We start from the raw sequence: 27440 nt of genomic DNA, 5'->3' as shown, positions 1-27440 counted from the left end.
CTGCAGCTGCTGTATGAGACCAGACAGGTGTGACGAAAGTGTGTGAGTCAAGCAACAGAAATCTAGTATATTACTGGCCCCAAACCAGAGGAGAAAACATATGAATGAGAAAAAATTAAAAGGAATAGATTACAAAACCCTTATGTCATACCATATATACAGTATATTGCAGAATGACCTGGGTGGTGTTTTCTTTAATAAAAAGTGAAAGAATCAAAGCAGTCATGCCAATAAATAAATAAACTAATAAATAAATAAATAAACCCACAAGACTATTTTTAACTAAAACTTTAACTAAAAACAAAAAAAAGTGACACTGGTCCCAGGCCTCCCCAAATCCGATATTATTAAAAACAATTATAATAATAATAAATAAAAAATGTAATGAATATTTGTTCATCCTCAGGCCATCCAAGATGAGTTTGTTTCACAATCAAAACAGATTTGGAGAAATTCAATGATAGATTTGTTTGTTACAAACAATCAGCTTTTCAATTCACAAGATGTTAACTGATGAACTGGAGTCGTGTGGATTATTGTGACGTTTTAACATAATTTTAGACTATTATTCTTATGGCACCCATTCACTGCAGAGGATCCATTCATAAGCAAGTGATGTAATGCTTAATTTCTCAAAATCTGGGGTCTGTTCTTCGTACGTCGCTAACTCCGTTAGCTGGATTTGATTATTGACAATTTGGCTTGATCTTGGATTATTTGGTTCTTCGAAGCTCATCCCAGAGTTGCTGTCATAGCAACAGTCAGTAAACTCGGGAGCAGGCTTATTTCATGTAAACAGGATTAGACTGTATCTTTTTAAGCAGAACTGATTCATAAAATCTATCCCAGCCACTGGTACGTTACTACAAGAGTACCCTACTGATCCAGGGACAGTAATTTAAAATAATAATAATTGAAAAATTATATAATAATGTTGTGTAGTCTATAATACTATAGACAAGCCAGTTTTACTCATTGAAATATTAACAAATGATTTTAGCAAATGGCTGCAATATAACAAAGAGTGAAAAATTTAAGGGGGTCTGAATACTTTCCGTACCCACTGTATGTAGTTTTGTTAGCTTGGCTGTTTCCTTATAAAGGTCCAGAATTTTCTCAAGTTTTTCGTCAGGTGTCTTTTTTAATTATATGATGTCATTACGTTGCTGGCTTGCCGCCAGCCAATCGTTGCATCGTTGATCATGGTTTTGAGTATAGATACATCTGCCCTTTTCGGGTAACACGAGAACGCACAGTAATCTTAATTTAGCAGACAACTTAATCCAGATATTTTAATCAAATCCACAAATTTGTTTGAAGAACCAAATTAGCCAGAGATCAGTTGTTATGGCAATTAGAAGATCTGGCATCTTTCAAATAATCTCAGATGTATTAAACGAGGTACGAAGAACGGGCGCCTGTTCTGATAAAGAAACAAACTCATCTATATTTTGGTTGGCCTGAGGGTGAGAATATTTTCAGGAAATTTAAAATTTTGGGTTAACTATTCCTTTAAGTCTAAGCACTAAGAACACCCCAAATGTATTCTTGAAATTAGAAACTGTTGATGAATTCATGTCTTCATCTGTATGACAATATATTAATACAAGAATAAATTCCATCAGCCTGAACTACTAAGTCTGTCAGCTTGTCTTCTGGCTACAACCCCAAACTCTGTGTGTGTGTGTGTGTGTGTGTCTGGGTGCAGTGTTGTGCTTGGCTGACACTTCACTATATGTCAGCGCAGTATCTCTTTTCACTGACGAATGAGATGAGACGTCTCCCTCATTTTCCCAAACTCTTAGCCGTTTGCTTGGATCTGCACTCCTCCTCTTCAGTCTTCACTCCCCTAGTCCGTGTTTCCCAGGAGGCCGGGGCCAGACAGGAAGCTAAATTTAAACGGCAGCCCAGGCCGGGCACCAACAGAGCTGGGGAGAACTGACAGAAGTGTGAATCTCTAGAGAAGTTTGTGTGTGTGTGTGTGAGATTGTGTGAGAGACGGACAGTGAGATAAAATTCATTAGCTTCTCTGATGACCCGCTAAACACAAAGGTCCAAAGACGCACATGCTCTCTCTCACACACACATTCAAACAGAGATTTACACAGCTTTGCTAGTAACCCAGCAAGCACTAAGGTCCACTGACTTGATGTCTGCCTGACAGAGAGAAACTGGGTTGAGGCCCTAAGGAGTCAAACATCTGCTCTATGGGGCCTAGGCTATAGGGAGCCGTGAACTACAGTAAAACAATGACTATGTGTCAAACACACACACACACACATGCTACAGTGCTCAATGTCTCCATCTCCCTGCTGAAAATACCAGCATGGCTGGTCATCCTTCTGGAAAAAACAGCTGGTAGCTGGTTTTACATGGTTTTTAGCTAGTTCAAGCTGGTCCAAACTGCTCTAGATGATTTACCGGTTTGTGAATCTGGTTTTAACTTGATTAACATAGTTAGGGTGATAAAATATTTAATTAAGTTCTGTTTGTTCACATTAGTTAATGCATTTATGATGAACAAACAATGAGCAATATTTCAACCTTTTATTCATCTGTTGTTATTCAAATGTTAATTTCTACATACTGTATATTAAAGCATTTTAACATTTCAAATTTCATTTGTTAAAAGTGCTTAAATTAAATTAGTTGCACTAGCATTAATCAAAGCATTTACTAATACATTGTTAAAAATATTTTTTAAATATATATTTATTGGTTATTGCATCTGTTAAATTTATTTAATGGACCTAACATTAACTAATAATGAAAACAGTTGTGTTATTTTATGTATTATGTGCAAACATTTAATAACAATGAACAATAGTATATTTATACTTCAAAACGAACATTAATCTAGATAAATTGTCAAAAATTATTATTTGTTAGTTCATGATGCCCTAATGCAAAACTAATTAACAAATCAACAAATTAAACCACTAACCAGCCTGAAAATTCATGCACATCTAAACTGATCTTTTCAGTAGGGTCTTTGTGTTCTGCAAAGGTAATCACAACATTAGCATGTTCCTCCTTGCTAACCACACAGCTCCTATCCAGTTACATGCAATTCACAAATTAACAGAAGGAGTATCTGGGCACTCTGAAGGGAAGCGTGTGTGTGGAAGACGAGCAGCGTGAAGACGGAGCTCCCGAAACTGTTAGAATAATATTTCTTCAGGGGGAGCGGAGATGCTAACGCTAATCAAAACAGGACATCCTGTGGTCCAATCTCAGTCTCTCTCGCTCTTTTTCCATCACTCTTTCTCTCCCACCCTGTCCTTCTGTCCTTCTCCATCTCTCACTCAGGTTGTTTTCAGTTTGTTTGTAGATGAGTCACAATCTCAGGAAGCGTCGGGAACAGGGCTCATCAAAGCGCAGAGCGAGGGCCAGATTCCTGGGCTGGGACCAGATTCCGGCCGCTGGGAATCTTTGGAATGCCGCTGGGAGAGGAAGGGAATCTCTACTGTCTCTATTGTTCGGCCTCTTCCTCAGTCTGTGTGAGTTTGGACGTGTCCCATCTCCGGGTCGAAATGGAAAAGATCCGATTGCGATGGACCGGCCTCGTCGCACGTCCAAATTCCCCTTCATAGGTAACACGACTCTCGCTAATCACAGTTACCTTCCTTTACACACACAAACACAATCTCAATATGACCCCATACGACCTGCTATACAGTTGAAGATGACCTCATTCAGAAAAAGCACACAATGTTCTTCCAACCCAAGCCAGTCTGACCTGAGAGGTCAAAGGTCACAGTGTATTAAAACAGGTTCAGACCAGATCGGTGAGTTGATGATGAAACAATGATTGCTCACTGTCAAAAACTGTTCATTGATACCTAATGCATTCACAAATTGAACCTAAATCAGCTTACAAAAACCATTTTAACCACCTTATGATGGTATGATCCGTTTTTTCCTCACAGCAAAATATATATATATATATTTTGGGTTCAGGTCTGGTGAGTTTGCTGGCCAGTCAAGCACACCAACACCATGGTCATTAGTTTATCTACAGGTCATATTTGCTTTTATGTCCTAAAAGCAAACAGAAAGGTCATGTATGAAGAGAGAGTACAGTAGGTATAGAGACAAAGAGTTAAGCACGTTTCGAATGGGATTTGTTTTCTAAACAATGTTGAGAACAATTATTAATAAAGGATATCTGCTATTTCATGGATTGTGATTGAATTAATTTGTGAAACAACTTTACCTGACCTTATGCACAAATAAGGCTTTAGTGAGTGTTTATGCGTGTGTGTGTGTGTGTGTGTGTATGTATGCGTGCATCTGACAGAGATGAAAGGTGTGTTGAAATGTCCTCTTGTCTTTCCTGTTCCTTGACCTTCTCGAACAATATGTGCTTAAACTTCTCACTTGAGTTCATCACAAACACAAAAGAGAGTGAGAGATACCCACACCCTCTGGGTATCACACCACGCTGGAACATAAAGATGGGGACTTTCTGAAAAAGAGTGTGTAACAGGCTGTTATCAGGCCGCTCACAAAGCAATTGTTGATTAATTCCTGTTAATGGCTGGAATCCAAACAGAGCTAACAGAGAGGAGACCCTTGCCAATAATTACTAACATTTCTGAGTGAAAGCACACACATACACATTCATAATAGGAATCAATCATGGTTGAATGGTTGAATAGTCATACAACTGAAAAGTTTGGGGTTTGTAAGACTTTTTGTTTATATATTTTATTTTAATGTTTTTGAAAGAAGTCTCTTATGCTCACCAAGGCTGCATTTACTATTTGATTAAAATACAAAAGTTGTGAAATATTTATATCATTTAAAATAACTGTTCTATTGTTTTATTTTTTAATATATTCCTGTGATTTTCAGCATCTTTTCTCCAGTCATCGGTGTTAAACAGTCCTTCAGAAATCGTTCTAATGCTGATTTTGGTGCTCAAGAAACATTTCTTATTATCAATGCTGAAAGCAGTTGTTCTGGTTAATATTTTTGTGGAAACAGTAATATATTTATTTCAGGATTTTTTGATGAAAAGACCACATTTATTTTTACATTTTTGTAACATTATAAATGTCTTTACTAACACATTTGATCAATTTAATGTGTGCTTGCCGAATGCTCAAAGCATTAATTTCTTAAATTATAAATAAATAAATTAATTCTTATTGACCCCACACTTTTAAACAGCAGTATTTGGGCAGGGAAAACTAACTCAGTGAATGACTGACTGAATGAACACTGAGACGGTCTCAGTGAATCTAAATGAATTCTTTCTAAAGCACCCAACCATCATAGTAGCGCTTTTTTAACAAACCACTTAACAATAAATTAAAAAAATATATACTGTTGAACATTTACTATGCATAATCTCTTTTACACATTTCTAATTCAAGCACACACTTGCATGTAAACCACATGCCAGCAGATTCTTAAATAATCATTATTATTATCCGAACCAATCAGCTATTGCTTTGTAGATATTTTTAGTCTATGTAAACTTTTGACAACAACAGATTTGTACTCTATATTGTGTCATCTTTCTTGCAAATTAGATCTGAATTGTGATACATCTGTTTATGCCTTTAAACTGTAAAGACGCTCATATTTAGATTCTCGTGCACAGAAAAAGTTGAGTATCATAACAACATCACAACTCATCTAAAGCAGCATTTCATTTACGCAAACGCAAAGCCTTTACCTAAAACAAACTGTTCTATTGCTGCATCGCAAGAACTGGTACTTCCTTCAGGAAATGTAAATGTGGTTAGTACCTGCTGCAGGACTGTTGGCCGACAACTGCATAGTTGTATCATTAGCTAACGTACATTACTGCTTAATGCCAAACAGTGCTATCCTAATGCTACCTAATTCCTATAAAAAGTGTGGTAGACAGCAAACACACACACAAAACAACTGTGCGAATCCAAAGAGATCAATAAAAGAGTGAGCTACGAACTCACGTCCACACCACAAGAAACAAACAACCTCAAATACACGGAGATATAGAAACACAATGCAGGTAACTCTTAGGAATACTGATTTCATCTAAACACACAGACAATGGCACAAGGGAGGTGCCCGTCTGACCAACAAGCAGACAAATGAAGTCAACAATATGCACGCCCATTAATAAAGTGTGATTTACACACACGCACATATTCGCAGTACAAAAATATGCTTCATTTCTTTTGGGACCGTCTGTAGATAATGACCTCAACCTTGGCACACACCCTGGGCAGACTGTCGGCAGCGCACTGGTGAGCCTTTGTGTGTGTGTCCGTGTATGGATATGTGCGTGTGCGCGTTCATATCTTTATCAGAGACAGTTTGACCTTTGGACTGAGGGCAGGGAGAGCTTTGCTCATTGTTCTGTGCTGGTACTGGTTTCCCTGTGGTAAACACAACTGAAAGGTTCCCAGGCCTCCCAAACCCGCACACACACACACACACCATTCTCACAATGTCCGTACAGCACCCAGGCTGCACGTCAGTCCCATTCGGACTCTTTCACACACCTACACGCACAAACACATATTAATTCTGTGCAAACATTTAACTCACAGAGAACACACCCTTGAGGACCGCCTGGCACCACTGACTGAATCTGCTAATGACCGACCTGCTTCTTCCTGCAGAAAACCACATTATAGGAACTTGTTCATGCTGGTTGAGACAGATCTACACTTAATCTATAGCGCTTTAAGGACGTAAACTTCACAATGACCTTCCGCTGGTTCTGTGGGGTGACCTTCAGCTCAAATGAGAAGGGAGGAGATGAACATTGTGCTCTATACCATTAAGTTAAAATGTAAATCTGTAAAGCCTTTTCTTATTGTAACACTTGCTATACGCTCATACTTAGGGTTGTGCTACGGACCTCAAATTTGGGCTTTTTTTCACACTGCATTTAACCTAGGTTCACTTGTCTTTTGAAACTCTGCATTTCACCCCAAATAAAGTAATGTTTCACTTTTGTCAGTTTGCATGTAAACACTTGAACTTTCGACCCTGGGTTTACGAAAACCTGCTCTGCAGGTCTAGAACTGCTGTTCATTGGTTTATACAGTAACAAACAGCCAATCATAATCTTAGTGGCACTTGTCTCATTACACATTCATGAGCACTGTATGGTCAAAACTTTCATGTGTTTTATTCTTGTCAGCATTTGAGGGAAATCAAATTGACAATCAGAATGAGTTACTTGGAGTGAAAAAAGAAAAAGGCTATATAAGACTAACTGGATGGTAAATAATAAAAAAGCTCAACTGATGCACAAGTGCGAGACAAGAGTTGGTTTGGTGCTTGTCTAATCAATGACACTTAAACCGTAAATATGCAAAAAGGATGGTAACCCAGGGTTTACAAATATACAGTGTGAAACATCAAAACCTGAAAATACAATATTAATTCTTGACCAGGTTGAAAAGCAATGGTAAAGACAAGCAAGTGTTCTTTTAACCCAGTCAGTTGTGTTGGAAAATTTCATATTTATTCAGAAAAGCAGGACACTTTTAGCCCTAATGCAAAATAAAAAGCATTGCACTTTAGGTATATAAAATGTTTTACTTATGTATTCGCTATGCATTGACTTGCAGCCACAGAGAATGATGGGAGATGTAGTTTTCTCACACATCCACGTCTCCTCACAAACCTTGCATTCTTTAACTTGAACTGCTGTTCTCAAAAAAGTACACAGCATGCATAGACATTAGGTTGTACAGTCAACATTCACAATTAAACTTAATTCATGTGCACTCGTCTCATAAATATGATTATTCTGATGTAAAGCAGCAATGTTGGTTCTTTAGACTGAGGTTAGAAAATATAGAAATCTAGTGTTAAAATACTTGGAGAGAAAACATTTTATATACAAATAAAGCTAATTAACTTGAATTGAAATCTACAGGTTGACTCTTTTAACTCGTGCTACATTTTCACTAAAATTTACATTTAGATTCAAATTTCAATGAGAATACTTTTTAGACATATAAGTGAAAGTCTCATATAAACTAGTGAACGGAGCTAAACAAACTTGAATAATGCTTCCTCTCCAAGTAAAGATGAGTCAAGACAAGTCAAACAGTGACATCTGATGGTTTGGGGGGTGTTGGCTTGACATTGACTTATTACTGGACTGGCCTGATGCCTGCACTCAGTTCATGGTTCCTGCTGACTTCAGTCAAGGCAGAGCTTTTCTTAGACTGATTCAGGACCTGTCGCACGGGGATAAAATGTGACTGGACGTACTGAACAACAACCCCCATAATTCCCTGTGGAACACAAACGACATAGCCATCAGTCACACCAATCAAATCTCCAAATAAACATCCATAAGACTTGACCCCTGACCAATCAGAGCACAAGATAAATAAACCGTTGACCCGGCCATTTCAATTCACTCTCGGCAGACGCAGACACTCGTTGAATCATTAGGGAGGGAAAGAGCCAGGAAGAACGAAAGAGAGAGAAGGAGAGAAAGTAGTGGTATTATAAGTGTTGATGGATGAGGGTAACTGTGTTATTGTCACCTACATCCACTCCTTCCTCTCCTAACATATACAAGGAAATCGCTTCTTTCTTTGGCATCTATGGGACACTCTGACGCACGATTCAAAGAATCATATATATCATAAACATATCTCCTCTTGTTTTTTTACTCAGATGAAATCTCGCACAAACAGACAAGAGGATCATTTCCCAGGACATAAGCAGACCCTTCGGCTAAACTCAGCAGCTTCTTGCTAATCAATCAATCCTTTGAGAACATGTGATCAATCATGATCAAAACCCACAGTGGCCTGCAACTCTCTCCATCTTATGCAGATGCACACACTCGAAACCTGGGAACGCTAGCCTTGTTTCGAACTGACCCCATCACGGCCCACTGTTTTACTCGTAATTAACTCATCGGTCACTTCGACTTTGTCTCTGAAACAAAAGTCTTCAGTTTTAGACTCACTGATCTTTTCAGAGTGGACATGCATGCATGGAAGCTGAAAAGAGGCACAGGAAATTCTCCAAGGGAAAGCATTACAATCCCAGGAACTCAACTAAAAACTTTGTAGTATATCATGCCAGGGAAGAGAGAGAGAAGAAAAGTAAATATTTACTCAAGAGGTTAAAAAATTGAGACGTTAACATTGTAGATTTCCACTTTTTTCACAGTCCGAGAAGTGAAGACAACATAAACATTCTTTTTTCTTGCTTTCTTCCGTCCCCAGTGAGTCTGAAAAATGTTTTGGCCAGACACGGTTCACTGTCCATGAAATATGGACATTTTTTCTACCGAGCTCTCAGATTCAGCATCAGGCAAACGAATGAGCATTTAATACGGTTCGCGCTCACCTTTTTAAATGGCCCGATCCGTTCACCCCGTTCTGAATGGGCTCTATAATGAGCCCAGGGGGCAGCGGACGCGGGACGCAGCAGCACGGCCCATTGCACAATGCAGAATCTAATGCGCGCCCGTGTCTGAGAAGAAGAGAGAATGCTCGCGCGCGCGGGGCTTATTCTCACGCACTTCACTCACGCGGAATGTCACATTGTTAAATTTGGAGCCTCGTCTCTTTTTCCCTTTCTCAGCGTCGAGTTGATTTTCCGTTGTTTGGACACTTTCACGGTGAAGTGAGTCACATCAAAGTCAAAACAAAAGCCGTGGCATGAAACTGATGGAGCTGTCGAAGACGCCAAATGGGACAAAGGGACAATCAAAAGTCTTGCTGAACATGTGCAGCTTATAAAATGCAGTTATCATCAAAAGAGAAATCAGATAGTTAGGCCTCAATGAGCGTGGGGGACATGCTTCTGAATTTATCTAGAAGTCTGTAATTTCACAGACACCTATATGACGGTAAATAACGGCTGCACTTAGAAAACTACATCCGACTGAAGATATTACTAAAAGGTTTTAATCTTCAAGGTTTAACAGTTTTATTCTTTAATTAGAACTTTACAGTTGCCTGTACTTGAATAGAAATCATTCTTCTATTCAACTATAAATAAGAAGCTATACAATATTAATAGCCACTTTGCAATTTATCATTGCTGTACACCCTATAATACAGGCTACATACATATTGATACTTTATATATTGCCCCTTGTGTGCATCTTTTACATAAATGAATGTACACGTAAATATTGTTTGAAAGTACATATGTACAGTATATTACCTTGCACCTGACTGATATTTCTACCTCAGTTGCAAGCGTAATTTGTTTATTTGCACTTGGACGCTATATTTCACTGCTTCTGTACTCTGCACAATGACAATAAAGTTCTAATCTTATCCATGAACAGGTATATTACCTACAATACGCAATGAACCCATTTTCATCAAGACATTCAGACAAGGTAAATTTGGCAGACTTTAAAGTGTACACCGCTACGTAATAAACAGTGGAATTAAAACTGTCAAGATCCGTCAGTAAGTCATTGGTAGGCTTTCACCTGACAGCACAGTCTGATTTCTGGCAGGTCAAGGTTATTATTCCCGTTCATGAGGTGTAATTTTACCCCATTCATAGTAAACCTGCAACATCATGCTGAGGGATATTGGACACTTGGCACGCCGTGTTAAAACATTATAGACAATTTAAGACTGTTGGACCTGCAGGTGAAATGTCCGGCACCGCTGGCCAAATCGCGCACGAGGGGGGCCGAATTATTCACAGACCTGAGCGAAATGCATTCGTTCCGAATAAATCCAACGAGGAGGGGAACAACTTCCCACTAACTACTTGATGTTCAGTTTCGGTGTTTGAGCTTGTGTTGTGGCGTGGCATTGAACACATGCATTGAACGTCAACTCAAACAAGCGCCTAAGGCAACCCGTAATCAAAAGCTAAGATTACAGTCGACCGTTTAGAGGGCCATAACAAACAAAAACATTTCTCCGAGCTGTTCATACCGGAACAAAAATTCATAACGGGATTTGATCACTCGTTGCACAAGCAGAATCGACAATTCGCCTACATAGAAAAAAGGGTAGGATATTAATGTCCACATTTGAACATACTTCAAAGCACTTTTTAACCACAGTCCTATTAATCTAGCATATATGCATTTCATTGGACTGCCTGCCGAAAGATCAGCTGCAAGATACCTGTTTGCATTTAAAAGCGTGCCTCCGCAGCTGCTTTCTGTTGCCGTCTATAGGCGAAGCTGTCTTTTCAAAGTCGCGGCTGCAAATTGATGTGACCGGAGCCGTAGAAACATGCACGAACGGTGTTGTTTTATCGAACGCCGGGGCGCTCGGGGCTTGAATAGAAGAGAACTCGATTACAGCGTGCGATGGTTAAAAAGTTTGCACGGCACGCTCAACTTTTATGCCAGTTTCGAAGCGATGTCCGACCGCGCGCCGCGGTTCGCGTTTAGCTTGTCTTCAACTCTTACAAGCGACTGAAACCGCTGGGCTCTGCTGACTGTAACTGTTTAGTGACTAAAATGTTTCTATGCATCATACACATGGACAAGATGGCAGTTGAAAAGGGCTAAAAAGGAGATGTTGCACCTACCAGTGGTCAGTTTCCTTGCCCTGCCTTTGGACCTCATGATGCCCGTCTCTCGGCGTGGGTTTGTCGGATTTTTTCTCGAATCTTTTCCTCCTTTTTCTTTTTTCCTCTGTCCTTTTTCTCTGTGATTCTCAATCCCAGACGCACTATCTCTCCAGCATTGTCAGTTTGGACACCTTCGCACATGCGCACACCCCCGAGCTGCCAGCATCGTCAAAAAAGTTTGGAACGATTCATCACCCAAGTATTACAGATCTTGTCAGATTGCAATAGCCAGCGAGATCCCTCTCGTGTCAGATCTTCAGAGATCAGTGGGCGCGGGACGGAGCTGTTCGCGACCTCCGGGTGCACGAGGAACCGGAGACATTAATTATAATGAAGCAGTCTCGAGCGTCCAAGGCGCCCGGTCTTTTGTGTTTTAAATGAAGACGCATTAATCACTGTTCGGGTAAATGACTATTGTAAAACGGTTTCATTAAACGTTTTATCTTGTTTAATTGAGATTTGACCATCGTTATGAATTTATGAAAATGATCAACTTTTACTTCTCTCCCCTTCCCTCAGCTAAGCGCGTGGGCAGTCAGTGCGAGGGCAGCCCGCTGAATATTTTTTCTTGCATGCGGCACTGGCAATTATTAATCTGCGGAGTTGAGCTTGCATCTAAAAAATATTTTGGATGCAATCATTCAGATCAATTGATATTACAATCCTAAAGGACACACAACTGTACCTCACATTTTCAAGCATCAAAATCAAGAATACTACTGACAACATACATTATGAATAATGAACATGCCCAAATGCTAGGGATGCACCGATATGAAAATTTTGGCCGATACCGATATGGTGGCCGATATATCGTGCATCCCTACCAAATGCACTTCACATGTTCATTTTCTGCAGTTGTTACACATCTGACATTGCACTTCATGTTTTTCTGTACTTGATCGTCCTATTATTTACTGTGTTCTACTTTAATGTCTTTAGTGAATCCTACTGAACTGCAATAAAGTCCTGGGGCCAGTTGCAAAAACATAGCAACTATGTAGACTGTCTTAAGAACCAGTTTCACCAACTAGCCAATTTTTTTGATTCAGATTAGACCAATCTTTCTTTTTGAAACTGTACTGTATGTTTACATTAACAGTTAAAGTTATGTGAATTAAAAAAGTTATGACCAGTATTGAAGAAAAAAACTGTTTATGCAACCAGCTCCTGACTTTCAGTTATTTTCCTGTTTTGCCATAAGAGTTTCTAGAATGACATTTCCATTTTCAATAACAAAACTGTACAGAATCTTGACATATTACACAGGTGGGGTATTGCCACATACTCAAATAATGGTGGTTGCTTGTCGTGTGTACACAGATGTGGTAAAGGCTTTTTCAGATCACTCAGAAATGTGTGAAATAGCAAACCATCATTCAAGTCATGCTCAGATAGCTTGCAAAACACAATGACATCTAAACAGCTTTAAATTTTCACTTTTGATCTGCTTAAAAAAAACGATATAACTTAGGCCTACCATTAGACCATACGTCACACGTATAGCTATAATAATAACATAAACATAGTGGTTTCTGCAAGGACATGTCAAACACATAATCTTTCATTCACAATTTACGAATCATGTGCGTCACATCCTGAACACGCGCAGCTCAGTTCCCGTAGTGTAGTGGATATCACGTTCGCCTAACACGCGAAAGGTCCTCGGTTCGAAACCGGGCGGGAACAAGCACACTTATTTTTGTTTCATGCCAAATCACTCTTACAGCAGAATTTAAAACTTCACACAACAAAACATTTCTCTTATGTACAGCGCAGCCTATAAATGAAAACGAGTGTACAACTACTCAACGTGGTGACACAAACTATTTTGGTTGATGTCAAGGGTGACATTTCAATTAGGGAAGAAATGTAGGCCCATTTAACAAACATAAGCTGCTTAAAACTATTTGCATTTTCAATTTTAAAACCTCTAGCTGCAGTTACTGGTTCTGGTCACTGGATGGCGACAAAACACGCAGCATTTATTCAGCTTTGGTGATAGTCTTGGGCCTAAAGATAACTCACCATGTGGAAAAAAAACTTGTAACGTTACATCCTTATCTTCTGCATAAACTACACAGCTCCGTTATGCACGATTAGCAAAACATGATCTAATGGCACTGACCTGTAGGTGGTAATACTGGGTCATGAGCTCTGCTGTATAAACCATCTGTTAAAATAAAAACGAATACACCTTGAAACATCAGTTATTTCAAAGCACAGCCAAAACAACAAACTAAAACAGAATCTAATAAAACAGTTAGCCAACCCATCGCCTCACCTCAGGTTACGTCAAAGGTTGCAACATCGTCGACATAAACTTAAACTCCCGTTAAACTATAACATTACTTTCTAGAACCGTGTTTTAGTATGAACGATACGTTACCTCAGTGAAAATTGATGCAATTCAAACAAGTTTCCGTCGATGAAAATCTCGCTAACCCAGGCCATGACCTAGCCATTGCGCATGCGTATTATTCGAAAAGTCCTACTGACGAATCGGTTCGTTCGAGTAGTTCGGCTCGGTGAATTAGGAAAAACGAACGAGTGAAGTTCCGACTGATTTTGTGAACCGCAAACAGATTCATTCAAAAGAGTCGACTAAAAAAAATAAAATAAAAAATATTCGAAAACAATATTATAAAGTCATTTTCTTTCTCACTGACTAACACTACAACGTCATGACTGATTTGTTGGCTCCATTCACCTCTCTTTTTCCAACATTCAAGTGTCATTCCCTACCCTTTCCACTGATGGACAAGGTAAGAACTGAGGATTGGGAGAAGTTCCGTTTCCATGGCAACCACAGCTGGAATCAGCTAGCAAAGCGCGTCGCGCGCAGGGTTTCCTTCACAGAAGCTGGCGGTTTGCTCGCGGATTTGTAGTTAATCCGTGACAACGGAAACCGCATCCTCTCATAACAGCATCATAACGGAGTGGCATTAACGTCATAGCGGTTCCCTTCTGAGCCACAAAAAGCTGCTCTCAACGCTTGCTCTAATTTACCATGATTTTACTATAGTAGCATACAGCTGTAACGTTAGTAGCTGTCGTAGCCTATTTGAAAATGTAGGCTACGTTTATATGAAATAAGGAAAGTGAGGAAATCTACAGAACCTAATTTTTATTAACTACAGCTAGTTTATAGTTTTAAAATGTGTTCAGGAGACAATAACCTAATTCATAATAAATAGGCCTACCATAGTTTGTTTTATACAATTAATATTAACATTGACCATAACGTGCAAATGATGGGCCATTTATTATGGTCTTAGTTCAAATGTTATTACAATAAGGTTACCATGCCAGAGCTATTATCATTTCTGTCAATTAAACTACTGAACGTTTCTCTTCTGATTTATAATGTTTCCCTTTAAGATGCTAATCAAAATTCAGTAAAATGTTCGAGTCGCACGCTACATAAATTAATTATTTGGGTGGCAAGCTTTATTGGTTTAAAAGATTTTCCATGCATATTATGCTAAAGTAATGCCAATATCCATAGGGCCCAATTTCCCCCAGCATTTGCATAATGAGAAAATATCATTCCCACAATAAGTTGGGAATATATAAGATAAGGGGGGGGGGGGCCTTTGACAGGAGAGGCATATGGAGGTCAAGGGTGATTCATGACCTCTGTGTCAGTACATATAACCAAGGTCAATTCTGTGCCATTAATTCCCTGGAGAAATGCTCTATGGTCTACTCTTACATACTGATATGATAAGAGCATGTACAGTGCAAACATAGTATAATATTATATAGATAAATAGAGGCTTTCAAATCATGTCCATTACATCCAGCAAAGTGTGTGTGTGTGTGTGTGTGTGTGTGTGTGTACTGGTTTATATATCTTGGTGGGGACTTAAACTAGACTACACACAGACTCATGGGGACTTGTGCCATGGTGGGGACCTAAATTGTGGTCCCCACGGGTACAAAAGCTTATAAATCATACAGAATGAAGTTTTTTGAAAATCTAAAAATGCAGAAAGTTTCCTGTGAGGGGTAGGTTTAGGGGTAGGGCAATAGAATATACGGTCTGTACAGTATAAAAACCATTATGCCTATGGAAAGTCCCCACAAGGATAACTGACCAGACTGTGTGTGTGTGTGTGTGTGTGTGTGTGTGTGTGTGTGTGTGTGTGTTTAAAGAAGATATAGCATAAGCAAAACATCTCCTAATGCTGGTGGCAGCAATTAGGCAAAATTATAATGAGCCATTTTGCTCAGGCATCTCTTGTGGTTTGATTCATAAAACCGGAGCCCCAGGCCATGTTAAACAAATGGACATACTATGGTTTAATGCATCTGTCAGAGGGAAGACACCAGTATTGTGCAAACAGAATCGGACTAGGAGACACGAAGCCTGATGCAGTTCCCTCACAAGATCCACTTACACTCCAATCGTTAGTCTGTAAACTGATTACTTCCTGGTCTTTAGTCTTATCTCATTACCCACATAGACAATTATGCAAAACATATTTCTTCTCCTTAAAAGAATAGATTCTGTCACTCAAGAGGATGACCGACCCTTTGACGGACTGTTTGAACAAAGATTACAGGATGATAGGGGTCAGTTGGAGATACTAAAAGGCTAAAAGGTCAACTGTGAGCAAGTGAAGTGTTTGAATGGATTAGAGTAATCTCTTTCTCTCCCTCTTTAAATTAAGACTGTCCATTAAAAAGCGGTTGAGAATACCCTTTGGGATGGTAGATGCATATTCCACTAATAGAAAGCTGATGCACACATGATTAATTTTTCAAGAAACGTCTCTTCAGCCTTCTCAAGTCCACAGCTGCTCTTCTCAGTGTCTCTTTGATTTAGCCGGTGCAATATTCCTACGTTTTCTAATATTTCCGAGCGGCTATTATCTTCTGAGATTTAACCGCAGTGTGAGCGGTATCAAGAGAACAATTTTCACACTAATGAATTATCAAAGTGTTCCCTCCAGTGGTTTGCAGTCGAAATGAAGTTCAGCTAAAGTTCTGGAATCGGTTATCACAAACCTAAACATATACGCCACAAAGAAAAATTAAGCCTTTAAACTGTGACAGTTGTAGGCTTTTCACACTATGCATAACCCTTAACAGTGCTGGTATTGTTAACTAAAACTATAACTATTAAATGTTCCTTTCGTTAACTGAAGTAAAATTAAATTAAATATATTTACTTACACTTATAATACTTTTATGTAAATTAGAAATGTTGCCTTCACAACTAACTGAAATAAGTTCAAGTAGTAGTTTGAAGTAGGCCTACTAAAACTACTAAAACGGAAATAAAAATTAAGCTAAACAGAAATACTAATAAAAATGAAAAAGCACATAATAAAATACATAAAAAAATAATTTAAATTAAAGCCAATTCAAAACATGAATAAATATTATAATTGTATGTACATAATGCTAAAAATAACATAGATTCATTATATATTTTTGGTTTTAACCATGGGGTAATAAAACCAAAACAGCAGCATAAGGTACACATTTTTAGTAGGTAACTAATTTTATTAGTATTAACAATTGCAATAAACATAAATGTATACATTCAATACATTTTTTATTTTATTTGAAAGATTTTTTAAATTTTGAACTGAATAAAATGGTTGAACTATATTCCTTTTAAGAAAACGGAAACTCTAAACACTGCCTAAGATTTAAAAAACAAGCAAGGATTATATTTAAATATGCCACTTGATAAGATTGTACACAAACGCACATACTGAATACAGGGAATGTTCAATTTAGTTCTATACTTTTATGGTTAAACAGTTAAAATAAGAACAGAAAGAAAGAAGAGAGGATGTCTCTGGTGTCTTAGGAGGAAGGTAGCACTGATCAAAATGATCAATGCACAATCCAATCACAGTTTATATCCCACAGTGCAATGGGTGAGTTAAGGTCACCGGCCTATGATTTTATCCTCTTACTATGTGAGCTGTGTAATGCCATTACTGTACTGAATCAGTTTGAGGTGTTGTCCAGAAAGAGGAGAGCTAAATCAATGGGGGAATTCTCTATCTCTTTCTCTCTTTAGCACGAGAGAGAGAGAGAGAGAGAGAGAGCGTGCGTGTGTGTTAGGATGATCCATGCTGCAGTAGTGAGAGTGCACTGACCATAAACAATTCATTATGAGGGCAGGACGGCTGCAGGAACAGATATCTGCCCTGACCAAGACACAGTTCAAATGTGAGCAAGACGAATGATGGATGACAAAGGATGAGATCATCTATGTGCAACAGACCCATATGTGTATGTTTCATCTATGTGAGTCTTTGTGTAATGCACTTCAAAATGAACCATCTATAATCAAACTGCGACCTTATGAAGCTTTCCAATGTGGCACAATATTAGGCTACGTGTGCAGCAAATGCAATGAGCTTCTTGTTTGTGTTGCATGCACAGAAATGACCTTGTAAAGGCTAGCGTGCAGTTTCTATATAAAACCACTAATTCAGGTTTTTCCTCGGCCTGATCAGAGCAGAAAGATTTAAAGTATGTTGATAAGAGCCGAAAATAGCCTAATCCCTCTCCGTGCTGGAGCTTCACTCCTTCTCCTGCTGTACCAGCCAGAGGACAAACCAACACATCCTCCCTGCAGAAGGGATTAACACTCACTGGCTATTTCAAGAGCTAAATAATGTGCGAGATTCATCCACATTCCTTCAGTAGTGTAAACACATGAGCTGAGAAACATGCATCTGGAAGAAGAGGGGACTGATATTAAATTTTCAGGTCCTTTGATTCATGTATCAAATTGTCTGTTTGCTCCAACCATCAGTCCATCCATCCATCTGTCAGTCCATGTGTAGGAAATCATCTATAAAGTGTATAAAGACAAACATCTTATTACAATTAAGTAATACCACATGAAGGTGACTATATCATATTCAAACATTCAGTACAACAGCATGATTTGTAACTGTATATATATATATATATATCACTGGTCAATGTTTTTGAAAGAAGTCTCTTATGTTCACCAAGGTGTGTATATATTATATTACTCTGTATTATAATCTAAATGTTTTTGTTGTCTATGTTTAGGCTGAAGTCTTTGGATGAAGGTATGGATGTTCATTCGAAGAAGCGGCAATCCAGCACCAAATGGATGTGGCAGCTTCTTAAACCCCTGCGGGAGGCTCACTGCCTGAGCTTGGCATGACATCTGCTGAGGTATGTGACAGACTGAATTATGCATAATTGTGACTGTTGAGAGGGTGTGTGTGTGTATGTGTGTGTTCACTCTACAAGTATTTGGACAACTTTGTTACCTTGGAGCATTATGTACTTTTATGTAAGAGAAAGAGATGTGTATGTATGCTGGAGAAAGAGAGATTTAATAATTCAGCGGAGTTATAATTGGCTCAGCCTCACCTCAGAAAATCAGCTCTGAATCACGCAATCTGTACAGAATGTCTCAACATAATACATAATACATATAATTCATAATACAGCAACTCTATGTGTGCGTACGTTGGATTGAGAGACTTTAAATCTTAAATCCAATCTTATTAAAGGAATAGTTCACACACACACAAAAATATTGTATTAAAAAATGTACAGTGGGTACGGAAAGTATTCAGACCCCCTTAAATTTTTCACTCATATATATATATATATATACTGTATATACGTGTGTGTACAGGTTTGGAATGACATGTTGACTTAATAATGTCAGAAATTAAATTTTTGGGGTGAAGTGTTCTTTCCATCAAGAACCAAACACACTCCCCTGTCTTCAGCTGTGGAGAAAAAAAAAGGTAGCCCCCTGCACTCACAGCATTGGCTGAGAGCCACCTCGGAGTGTTGTGATTGGCTAACATGCAGGTAGCAGTCAAGGGTTTTTTGCTGTTTACAGAGCCTGTGTGATTTCTCAGGGCTCCTATTTCAGGGATTATCTGACAACAGGGACATGTCATGTGTGCTATTCAAAAAAAGTGCTTACAGCAGCTTTAAGATGCAACATTATTTTTATTTTCGGAATAAAAGTGCTGGTCTGTGCAGAACTTGCATGCCACACAATGCTACAGTGTTGAGTTCTGCTTTGTGGTTGCTCAGGTGTTCTGAGTGGTTCTAGGCCTGTTGCTATGCAATATCTTGGTGGTTGCTATGGTGTTGCAGAAGTCAAAAGAGCCCATCCCTAAGTCATTGGCTTTTTGGGATATTTCATTTCCTAAATATGCCTCAGGTCCCTCTTTTTATGTAACTATAATAGAAGGATGTAACTGTAAAAAACTGACCAGTGACTCTAGGGCTGTTGTCACAGTTTAGAGAATGGCACATTTTAGTAAATGGCCACTACAGGCAGTGCAATCCATTTTATTCAGTTCTTTATATATACCGAGAACCATTCTCTCATATCAGTGATTCCCAACCAGGGGTACAAGTACATGCTTAAAATCAAATCAAATCAAATAAACAAAATTAATTACTTAGTTGTTTCTTTAAAAACAATGTATTTATATATATTTACACATACACACACACACACACACACACACACACACACACATTTGTTTTACATTTGATTACAACAAATCTCATAAATCACACTTAAAAAATTGAAAATGAAAATCTTCTAATAAAATAGCAAAAAATATATATTTACAAGGTAGATGTAAGCAAAATCTTAATAGGTCAATATAACCCTTCTTATTAAAATATATTATTGTGTTTCGGTAGTGACACATTTGAGGAGAGGAAAATACTCCAAAACTTTCTGAAAATACAATATGAGAATTAACTGCACAATTACTAGAAATGTGTACCTTGGATATTATACAATTTGCATACATATAAAATTTGTGAAAAAAGACCAAGATGTTTCCAACTCTGACTTTGATAATTCTGTAGAATGGCCCATATATAATTGATATACTAAAATATTATTTGATTATTATTATATTATTTATTCAATTAATTATTCAATATATTTAATATTTAATAGATAATTTATATTATTACTCATATTCAGTAGCGGACAGTAACGGAGTAGCCTTAAGTACATTTTTCAAGTATCTGTACTTTACTGGAGTAGTTTTATTTTGAGTAACTTTTACTTTTACTTCACTACATTCCAAAGCATAAGATCGTACTTTTTACTTCACTACATTTCATAAAACATATCGTTACTCCTTATAATATATCACTTGCTCCGAGACGCAAAAGCGGTGTCAGATTCAAGAACGAACTGAATCTTTTCAATGAACCTTTTAAATCGGTTCGCAAATCGCACCAAACGATTCATTCACGAATTCGAATGAACCGATTGCAGCTGCTCTCGAGTCGACAACTCACTGATTCAAATGAATCGTTTAGTGCGAGTCTCCAGTGAACTGAATTCACAAGTAAGAACCGGGAGATCTTGTGAGCGCGCGTGCGACTGATGCTGCTAAAAGTAAGTTACTAATGTCGAATTTTAGGATTAATTATGTAACTGAAAATCATATTTAGGTCAAAACTGTCAGTTGTTTGTGAACTAAATCTGCTGTAAAGGGTGATCTATTTAAGCCCACTGAAATGCTTGAATGCAGACACATCAACATCAGTGTCTCTATGTTTTAGGTAAAAAAAACCCCGAAACATTAAAATAACAAAGACTAAATAAAATAATTCATGCACGTTGATATTCCCCGCCGCCGTAACGTTAAGAGTTTTATTAAAATGTTACGCTTTTAGCCCTATGTGACGTCTGTTTTGATATTGTTTATCAACAGTATACATTTTTATATTGTTTGGATTAACTAGCCGAGGAGACCGATTTGAATGTTTATTCATAATCATACTGAAAATAAGTAAATGTTGTTAGCTGATGCTAACGGTCTAGCTAACAAGCTTGCTGGTGCTAAGTTGAGGTCATTTTTAGATATAACGTTAAAGTCCAAATATTTTTATTCAACCAGCTAGATAGATTACATCTGAGGAAAAAAGAAAGGATGTGATGTTCAGAACATGGTAACTACAGTAATTATCAAAGTGGGAAGTGATGCCCTCTGGGGGCATTTGGCCAGGGGTGTTTTTACACCACAGACAAGGTTTGAGAAGAAAAAAATCATTATGAAAATATAATTATATTTTCCTTAAAATGTTCTTCCTAACTTCAGGCCAACTTTTGAGCAGTAGGATTATGAAAAATATGTGCTAATATAAAATTAAATTAAGTAGCCTAAATAAAATTGCAAAATAAATCTGTTTATCTGTACTTTTTTACTTAAGTTTTCTGGATTTTTTTTTCTCATTTTGTCTCTCATAGTTGAGGTATACCTATGATGAAAATTACAGGACTCTCTCATCTTTTTAAGTGGGAGAACTTGCACAATTGGTGGCTGACTAAATACTTTTTTGCCCCACTGTACATAATTTAATATATAATAAAAAAAAATGTTCTTGCCACATGCTGTGTCTTTGGAGCTGACGTGAAGTTCAGAACTGTGGAATGTGCTTCTTTGAACAGTTCTACTGAAGAATTCATAAGCAAGAAGTGTGTGCGTGAATAGTCAACGTGGGTGTCTCGCTCCTTCATTTATCCATGTGCGGTCTTTGTCTCCTGCCTTTACTCCAGCAGCTAAAGAACGTGATCTGTTATCTCTATTCAGCTCTTAATGTCAGCAAATTCTGAACACAAAAGAGAATCATATCTACAGGAAAACTGTGAATGTGTGTGTGTGTGTCACTACAGGCATCAGCATATCCTGACCTCTGTTTGTGTGTGTGTGTGTGTGTGTGTGTGTGTGTACAGTGCGCACAGTTCAAGTGAAGAAGGGTTACAAGTGATTGATGGACAAAATCCCCCAGATGGACATTCATCCCATACACAGAAACAAACACACATACCTACACACAGAGATAGAAAGTCTTGGAGACAAGAAAGGACAGGAAGATAGAACAGAGGAGACAGAAAAATGAGAGAATGAGAAGTGGAGAGGTAAGCAAAGGATACAAAGTATCCTTACGCAACATACACAAACAACTCTGTAATACAATGTCTATAAGAGCATATTCCATAGAAGTGGTGTCTTCAGTGAACAAGTGTTTAAGTCAGCAAGAGTTAATGAGGTGAGGAGAGAAAAATGGGTATATTATAAATTTTTGTAGAAAGCCTTTGTTAGAACTGTACAACTTTTGCTGGAAAATAGAAAGCGACGGAAAATAGCCTGGAATTATTACTGACGTGTATTTATTTAAAGCTACATATAATATTTCAGAAAAACATATTATAACTACACTACTGTTCAAAGTTTGGGTTTAGTAAGATTTTTTACCTTTAAGATTAATACCTTTATTCAGTAGGAATGCATTAAATCAAAATTGACAGTAAAGAGATATGAGATATTAAGAGATATTAAAAATATGTATAATTGTTTCCATAAAAATACTGATAATGATAAGAAATATTTCCAGGACACCAAATCAGGATATTAGAATGATTTTTGATGGATTATGTGACACTGAAGTAATGGCTGCTGAAAAATTAGCTTTGCCATCATATGAATAAAGTATATTTTAAAACATTAAAATAGAAAAATGTATTTAAAATTGGAATAATATTTCACAGTATTACTGTTTTTTCATGTATTTTTGATCAAATAAATGCATCCTTGGTGAGCATAAGAGTTCCTACTTCTTTCAAAAACATTTAAAAAATCTTACCAGCCAGACTATATAATGTTCTTACCATGTTTGAACATTATATAGTCTATATATTCCGAATCCTTTGAAACCTGTTTGAAAACAGACAATATTTTTAGTGCAGAAATAACATTTCACCTTTAAATGCCAAAAACGCATACACATAGCCAACTGTCTCTTTGAGTATTTTTGCATCAGCCAGTGTAGTTGCCTGGTGATAACATTGTACAAGCAGAGGTCATGCCCTCAGGAGAGGATTGACACACACACAACCTTTTTCACTCACACTCTCTCGCTCTCTTTCTTTCAGAACCATGGACAGCTCTAAGCAAGCCACACAATTGGTTGAGAGACAAGAAGGATGCAGAGAAAGAGAGAGAGTGAGAGAGAGAGAGAGAGAGAGAGAAGATCACCAGGGGACGGAGTGAGTAAGCAGTGAGGGCTGGAGGCAAGGAGATCAGAGAGCAAAAAAGAAGGTAGAGAGAGCGAGAGAGAGAGAGAGAGAGAGAGAGAGAGAGAGAAAAAAGAAGGATAGAGGAACTAAAGAAAACACAGATGCTATAGCTGGTCTTTTTGCCTACTGACGCCCGAGCTGGGTTCATCTCTGCGTGTGTGTGACGCGCACGGGGGTGTGTGTGTGTGCTTGTGACGGCAGCTGCGGCGGCAGCAGCAGCAGCAGGGGAGGACGGATCAAAGAGATTGTAGGACACGATGCATTTAGCTGCCTAATGTCTCTGCGCACACACCGCAGCCGGCTAAACGAGAACACGCTCATACTACGCGCATCTGCACGCAGCCCACCCCACACACACACCACGCGTGTGTGGGGACAGCGCAGATGAGGCAACCACCAAAGGGAGGTGTGGATCTTTCCAGAAGCGTTTGGTAGGGGGAGAGGACAGCCTTGGTGGCCGTTGCCCAGCAGGAGCGGTCGTAGGTGGGGAAGGGTCAAACCGGCTTCCACTACCTTCGGTTTTCTTCATAGCTCTGGAAACGCCAAAGATGGACACGTCCTTCATCTTTCTATTCTTCACGCCAGTGTGTGTTTCCTCCGTGCTGCGTCGCTGTCGCCGGGCTTGTCTGCCAGCCGCAGGGGGATTCGAAATCGTGCGGTGTTGAGAAACGCACACACAGAACACACCTGGAGATCAGCTGTTCCGGGAGAGCAGATTCACTGATACCGTGAGTGTAATCGTGTGTGTGTATGTGTGTCTATCCAGATGTTTTGCTTTGTCTCATTTCCATCTCATCATTTTCCTTATCAGTTCTTCATCATCTGTATGACAGCTAGAGTATCAGTGGATTGTATGGGATCCACTCAGCATATTACCAACAATTCCAAATTGCATCTTCAGATTCATTCATGATTAATTTGTATAGAATGGGACACATCTTTACATAACATTTTAAAGAAATTACTTTGAATATTCTCATTTCATATGTAATTCTTTTCCTTGTATACATCAGTTTTTCCATTATCTGTGTGACAAGAAGAGTCAAACTGAGCATCAATTGATCGCTCTGGATCCAAATCAGCATATTACCCACAATTCCCAGCTACATCTTCAGATTCATTCATGATTCAACTTCTGCTGACATTTGAACAGAATGGGATATTTACACGTTTCAATGAAATGACTTGGCATGCTCTGTTAAAGGAAAAGCTCATCCAAAAAAATACAGATTCTGTCATCATGTCATTTCAAACCTGTATGACTTTCTAATCTGGAATATAAATGAAAAATGACCATAGTTTTTGGTTCATACTTGAAATTCAATATTTTTAGAACCTCAATGTTCTTCAAAATACCTTATTTTGTGTTCTATGGAACAAATAAAGTCAATCAGGTTTGGAACGACATGACAGGGAGTAAATGAAACTGAATTTTCATTTTTGGGTGAACTATCCCTTTAAATGAGTGTGCGCTATGTGAGAATCGCTACATCCAACTGGTTCTTGGTGTATTCCAGTGATTATCTTGTGTTTCAATGATTCTGGATCTACTCACGTTGGGTGTGTTGTGCAGTATTGAAGGCTATTTCTATTCCTCAGTTATGAATTGGCACTATTAATGTAGTGTGGTGCGGAGGAAACGGTGAATTACAGAGTAATGGAATGAATAAGGAAGCTATATTCCACTCACCGGGATCCTTTGAAGTGGTGCTGTGGTCTCGCTGACCTATTTTGTGTGTGTGAGTGCCAGCAATGGAAATGTGGCATCTTGCCATCTCATCACTCTGAAAAAGAGAGTTAGTGTTAGATGTTCTATTAAAATACATACACAAATGGTGATAAAACATAGTTGTGAAACATGATCCATCTGTGGCAAACATCTACAGAGTAGAGGAGAAGAATATCTTGTTTCATGCTTTCGGCATTACATGAGACTCTCGCTCACACACACACACACACACACACACACGCACGCACACATGGTGGGGATATCATGCCTGCCAGTGTAAAGCGGAACTAATGCATCTTCAGCAGAGAATTAGGTTCTCAGCTTCCTGCATTATGTCAGCGCACTAGGATACTGTTGCCTGGAAACCCACAGTTCTTTCTCCTCAAATTCCATTTATAGAATACAGCTGTGTGTCCCTGTGTATGAAAGAGTGTGAAGGCATCTATGGGCATGTGCAGGTGTGTGTGTGTGTGTGTGTGCGTGCGTGCTCACATGGGTGTGTATAGAAGTGCGTGAGAGATGTTAAATGGAGGAAAGGCATAGGTGTAGGTAGGATTGTGACTAAGGAAGAGATATATAGAGAGGGAGACAATCTGAGATCAGAGTCTATATTAAGACATGCTGAATAATACAACAGAGAACAGCACACTGGATGACATCTTCACAAAGTTGTAAAAATAAACTTGACATACTCTCACGCGCACACAAAACTAGGCTGAAAATCATTTATCTTTATGTACAGTGTACGGTTTTTAAAAGCATGTAGAAACAAAGCAGTAGGATGAAATAAGGCCTGTAAGTGGCACATAATGTTCGGCCAGATGTTACCACTGTTTGCATGTAATGCTAAGAAACTGACTGATCTTACTAGTCTCAACCTGTTTATATACTTGTGTACTTTGTGGACAAAATTCTCCCCAGAAGTTAGATAGAAAAGGAAAGAACAATAGATAGAATGATAGATAGAACAATAATATATATACTGTAGATTATAATTAACTCTATATGTATATTTTTGTGTTCTCATCATCATTTGAGGTAGCTTTGTAAACATATGTTAAACATGCTAGCTCTTGCCCTTTCCCAGCATGGCCAGCAGTGAATCATGCTCTTCAGTGTTAAAGGATAACATATTCCCCTGAGAATATTCCCCTGCCATTATGTGTGTGTGTGTGTGTGTGTGTGTGTGTGCATATGTCCCACCCGTACCTCCAAAGTTCATTGTTTTTTTATAAAGAACAAGCTCTCAAGAGGATGGAATGACATTGTGTGTGAGACACTCAAGTCTCTCTCTCTCTCTCTCTCTCTCTCTCTCTCTCTCTCTCTGTCTCCTAGGCAGTCTCTCTGCTGTGCTGAAGGATGGATTCAGGGGAAGACGAGTGCACACATTTCCTGCAGTACGTGGAGGACAGCGGTCTGAGGGCGTATGACGAGCTGGTAATCCAGAACGCCTCTGACATCGCCCGAGAGAGCGACCGTGTCCGCAACCACACACACTGGACATACCTACAGGAGAAAAACCAGAAGAAGAGACGGCAGGAGGAAGCTATCAAGAGGTACACACACACACACACACAGCTAGGGATAGACTCGTGTGAATACTGCACATAATAATGCTATTGGCTATTACTATTGTTCATACTTTGGGATTTGAACAAATCCCTGTATCTTTATTTAAAATTCAGCATGCAGCTCATCCTGCTCTGTTTTAGACTTGCAAACAATAAAACAGGCACAATTATCCCACATATGAACACTAAAGGATATCTACACTCTTAGAAAAAAAGGTACAAAAACTGTCACTAGAATACTGCACATAATAATGCTATTGGCTATTACTATTGTTCATACTTTGGGATTTGAACAAATCCCTGTATCTTTATTTAAAATTCAGCATGCAGCTCATCCTGCTCTGTTTTAGACTTGCAAACAATAAAACAGGCACAATTATCCCACATATGAACACTAAAGGATATCTACACTCTTAGAAAAAAAGGTACAAAAACTGTCACTAGGATCAGGGCCGTTTCTAGGCATAGGCGAGCTAGGCGGTCGCCTAGGGCGCCACCAGCTGAA

The 27440-nt window shown here is 38.5% G+C and overlaps 2 protein-coding genes and 1 non-coding gene across 3 annotated transcripts in view; 2 read left to right on the top strand and 1 right to left on the bottom strand.

Moving 5' to 3' along the window:
- Positions 1-11784, bottom strand: part of LOC107587798 (MDS1 and EVI1 complex locus protein EVI1-like) — a 182622-nt gene extending 170838 nt beyond the window's left edge. Inside the window, exon 1 of the mRNA XM_016275730.1 lies at positions 11503-11784. Coding sequence (XP_016131216.1) covers positions 11503-11539 — 37 coding nt within the window. The 5' untranslated portion in view covers positions 11540-11784. The remainder of the gene's footprint in view (positions 1-11502) is intronic.
- Positions 11785-13160: 1376 nt separating this feature from the next.
- Positions 13161-13233, top strand: trnav-aac (transfer RNA valine (anticodon AAC)). Its single transcript has one exon. It is a non-coding gene; the product is annotated as a tRNA-Val (tRNA).
- Positions 13234-23754: 10521 nt separating this feature from the next.
- Positions 23755-27440, top strand: part of nyap2a (neuronal tyrosine-phosphorylated phosphoinositide-3-kinase adaptor 2a) — a 45628-nt gene continuing 41942 nt past the window's right edge. The window contains exons 1-2 of the mRNA XM_016274288.1: positions 23755-24363; positions 26700-26920. Coding sequence (XP_016129774.1) covers positions 26724-26920 — 197 coding nt within the window. The 5' untranslated portion in view covers positions 23755-24363; positions 26700-26723. The remainder of the gene's footprint in view (positions 24364-26699; positions 26921-27440) is intronic.

This window comes from Sinocyclocheilus grahami, unplaced genomic scaffold (assembly GCF_001515645.1).
Source record: "Sinocyclocheilus grahami isolate Dianchi unplaced genomic scaffold, SAMN03320097.WGS_v1.1 scaffold6.1, whole genome shotgun sequence".
NCBI lineage: Eukaryota > Metazoa > Chordata > Actinopteri > Cypriniformes > Cyprinidae > Sinocyclocheilus > Sinocyclocheilus grahami.
This window is presented reverse-complemented; position numbering and strand designations above follow the sequence as displayed.